A 4,099-nucleotide genomic window follows, 5' to 3' on the forward strand; every position below is an offset into this window, starting at 1 on the left:
AGATAGATCTTGCGTGATCGTAGGAATTTTTTTGAAATTGCATGCTACATTCCCCAACACTTTAGTAGGAGACCGATGAGACGCACGGCTACATCTGGTCAGAAGGTTGATTGATGTTTGCCTCTCATATGAGTCTGATAGTATTCACTGGAGATTAACATGAATGGCATCTTCTCAGTGAAATCTATGTATACGGATCTAATTGATTACGACCCGATTTCGAAATAGATACATATTTGGAAGATCAAGGTCCCGTTAAGAATCAAAGTCTTCATGTGGTATGTTCGCAAGGAGGTGATTCTGACTAAGGATAACTTGGCAAAACGTAATTGGGAGGGTAGTCAAAGGTGTATCTTTTGTGATCAAGATGAAACCATCAAACACCTCTTTCTCGATTGTCTGCTGGCCAAACTATTATGGCCTTCAGTTCATATAGCCTTTAATATCACCCTCCAAATAGTATTGACATGTTATTTGATACGTGGCTAAATGGAGTATATACAAATAATACGAGACATATTCGGATAGGAGTATGTGTATTACTTTGGGCTTGTAGAAATGATATGGTTCTTAACAGATAAACTCGTATAAATTTTTTGCAGCTTGTCTGCAGGGTCACTGCTTGGATCCATACGTGGTCGTTACTCACTCTTGTGGAAGCCAGAGAGTCTTTAGTTATTGGGTCTACCCGATGAAAGATGGTAGCTTGGGATATGTACAACCAGTTTGAATGTCGGTCCAGTAATAGAACAGATGTTTAGTCATCTAGTATTATTTTCGCCGGTTGTGGCATATTTTACTTTGTTTATTACTTTTTCAGGTCTAAGCGAGCTTGCTCTAAATTATAGACTTTTCGGTGCATTCATCATTCTACTGCAGAGGCTGGGTAATCCTCCCTTTTCTTAAAAAAAGTTACCAGGCTGCGTAATCCTCCCTTTAAAAAAAAGAGTTATCCTGCCTAGTTTAGATAAAGCACACCAATCATACCAGACGCAACCCGGTCATTGTATATAACATAGCATAGCAGAGTTTTAGCCAATTGCCTCTCGCAAACATTTCCCATTTCCAATAGAACTCAGTACACGAACTTTCCTCAGTGATTAGCTGATGATAGCAGCTCTTATTCCACTTACCCAGAAAATCTTGGACCATCAGATACAGGAACCAGAAAGAAAGGAGCTTAGTTACAAACGAAATTTGAAACTTCTGCTGGCAAGTTTACACAAGGATCCCTTGTCCGGTATATTCTTCTAAGCTTAACTAATGACCAGGTACAACTTCTGGTACTTCTAAGCTCACGTAGAGGTACTTCTAAGCTCACGTAGGTACCAACTCGGTCGAGGATGGCGAGAGACGCACAACATAGATGCCTATGGCAATAAGCAGCAGTATAAACTGGATGAAACATAACAGTGACGCGGTGCTTGTTCTAGATTGCAGCTGCAAGATTTCTGCACTCGCAGAGAGCTCTCTGCAGTGCGCCTCCAGCTTCTCTACCATCTCCCCTAGTATTGCTGCTCGGTTCTCGGCACCACGCAGTTTGAGTTCGAGCTGCTTGTAGTCGCCGAGCAGACATTTCTGGTCCTCGTAGAGAGCTTTTCGATCCTCGGCCACTGGTGTCCAGGTTTGAGAAGCTCTTGTCAGGATGATGCACTGAATCTCCGCTTCCATCTTCTCCTGCAGCAGTTGATCAAGATCTGGCTGCAACAGCTGGTTGTTAGCACTCTGTATTGCACTTCTCCACGCCCTCGTCCGGCTGAGAGCTTCTAGTTCAAGTATTATTGAATCCTTCTCCTTGATCAGTATTGATGCTTGTTCCATCCTTGACTCAAGATCCTTCATCTTTTCATTTGCTTCTTCAACAGATTCCTCAATGTGGAGCGAGTTGCTCCATTCATCATCATGTGCTTCAAGATCATCAGTTGATTCTTTCCCGATCACCACAAAGTTCTGTATCTCTGCATATATGCATTAAAAGCAATGATTACTTGAAACTAACGCATAAAATGGTAAATCATATCACGACCTTACTGATTGTGTCAGTACAAACCATGCAATGACAAATGAAATGGACTGCATTTGAAGACAAGCCTCAGAGCAGTTGTTCAAAACATGGTTAGCAGACAACCAATTTGTACTTACAACAAGGAATCTTCACTGATCATTTATCGGATAATGCAAACTGAATGTCACAGTAGACCACAAGTTTCTACAAGGTGAAAATTCCAATGAATTGGTCATGTCAAACATAATCAACTACTGCAGCCATATGATTGAAACACTAACCATTTATAATTAATGAGTTTAAGCTAATTCAACTTCTGATGTAGAAAAATAAATGTTCCTAGATTGCATTATTGAATGAACCAGATTTATGACCAAATAGATAATTTTATACTGAGTAGAATTAGAAGTAACAGGACTTCCCAACCAATATCATTTCAAAAGTAGCATCACTGATTGGTCATCGTATTACAACTATAGTTCATTCCATCCCAAAAAGCAAATAACAATATCAAGATAACCGAACAATGACTTTTATTGCTCAAGCATCAGGAAATGTATGGCAGTTTGATCTTAAACTTCTTACAAAATGCAGTAAGAACAAATACATCAGCAAAAGCATTGGTTTGTACAAACAGTTGGCATGCCACATTTGGATGGTGAATAAAGATAAGTTGGGTGAGAATTCAGCCATACCATTCTCAAGAGCTTCCTGCGTTCTCTGAAGTAACAAAATAGATTTCGCATATGGGTTGGCACATGAGTTCATCTCTAATCCCATCTCACCCTTCCCAGCACCCCCCTCATCAAATGTGTCCTCAACATCAGCATCACCGGAATCACCATTTCCCACACCCAATCTCCCCACCACACTACTCCCACTCTGCGTGCAGTAACCTCCAGCTGTTGATCGCATCTCATCGCTTGGCTGCCCTTCATCGCTGTGGTCGTGGATGCCATTGCCGATGCTGCCGACCCCCTGTTTCCGGCCGTGGACGGCATTAGAGCTGCGGCGGTCGGACTCGACGCTCGAACGAGAGTTCCCGGCCTCGGCCTGGGAGAAGGCGGTGTGAGCGCTCGGCCTGTCGGCTCGCGCGCGCGCGCTCCGGTGATTCTTCCCGTGGATGGAGGCGGCGGTGTGAGCACGCAGCCTGTCTCGCTCGCGCGGGAAGTCGTGGCGCGGGGCGCTCGCGGCGGTGGAGGACTTGCTGCTCCGGTCCTCGCCGTTGTCGGAGTCAGCGCCGCCTGCGCCGACCGAGAAGCCGACGGAGGAGACGAGCAGGCCGAGATCCGGGTCCAGCTTCGCTGGCGCTGGCGCTGGCGCCGGCGCCTGCTCCAGTGGGACGAAGCGGGACTCGACGGAAGCGGTGGAGCTCTCCGCCTCCTCGACGGCCACCTCGTGCTTCCCCTTGGGGGGCGCGGCGGCGCCGAGGGGCAGCCGGCGCTTGTGGAGCTGTGCCGCGTCGTCATTTGCACCACCTCTGCCACCAGCGGCGGTGGCGGGGGCAGCGGCGCCTTCCGCGCGGTGCTCCCGCTGGATACGGCGCCACCGACGGAGCCCGCGGCCTTTGGTCCTGGCCTCCGGAGGCGCCTCCGCGGCCGGAGACTCAGCGGAGGACTCGACGGCGCCGTTCGCCATGCGGTCCATGTCGGTCGCGGTGACTGCCATCTCAGAGGAATGGACACGTCGCAGGGCTAGGCGGAAGGCACGAGGCGTTGGGATCGGGGTACATGGCTGCGCTGGAGCGGTGGTTCCTTCCACGGAATTTAACGGGGAAAATTGGGTTATCAAGAGAAAGTGGAGAATAATGAGGATTTCCTCCCGTATTAAAAGGTTCCGAATCCAGCTAATTTCAAGTTTTTAGGCACGGCGAATCAAACATTTTTCAGGGGAAAATATATTCATCGAGCATGGCAAATTTAGTTGAGGAGCACTCAATTTTTTTGTCAGAAAATTACCGTGCTTGTAAACTAATTTGCCATTCTCGCACCAATATAAATTGTCATGAAAAACATTTGATTTTCCATGCCTAAAACTCCGATGTCAGAATTTTTGCATTTTCTTATTAGAAGAATCTGGCGAACGTCAGATTTT

At 46.6% G+C, this 4,099-nt stretch overlaps 1 protein-coding gene across 1 annotated transcript; it reads right to left on the minus strand.

Moving 5' to 3' along the window:
• Positions 1-1,029: 1,029 nt before the first annotated feature.
• LOC109770426 (uncharacterized) lies at positions 1,030-3,759 on the minus strand. Its single transcript, XM_020329129.4, has 2 exons — positions 2,701-3,759; positions 1,030-1,958 (listed from the first exon to the last, which is right to left on the minus strand). Exons 1-2 carry the CDS (start codon positions 3,671-3,673, stop codon positions 1,318-1,320), a joined length of 1,614 nt encoding a protein of 537 aa, XP_020184718.1. The 5' UTR covers positions 3,674-3,759; the 3' UTR covers positions 1,030-1,317.
• Between the last annotated feature and the right edge of the window lie 340 nt (positions 3,760-4,099).

The sequence above is a fragment of the Aegilops tauschii genome, chromosome 7 (assembly GCF_002575655.3).
Source record: "Aegilops tauschii subsp. strangulata cultivar AL8/78 chromosome 7, Aet v6.0, whole genome shotgun sequence".
Classification (NCBI taxonomy): domain Eukaryota; kingdom Viridiplantae; phylum Streptophyta; class Magnoliopsida; order Poales; family Poaceae; genus Aegilops; species Aegilops tauschii.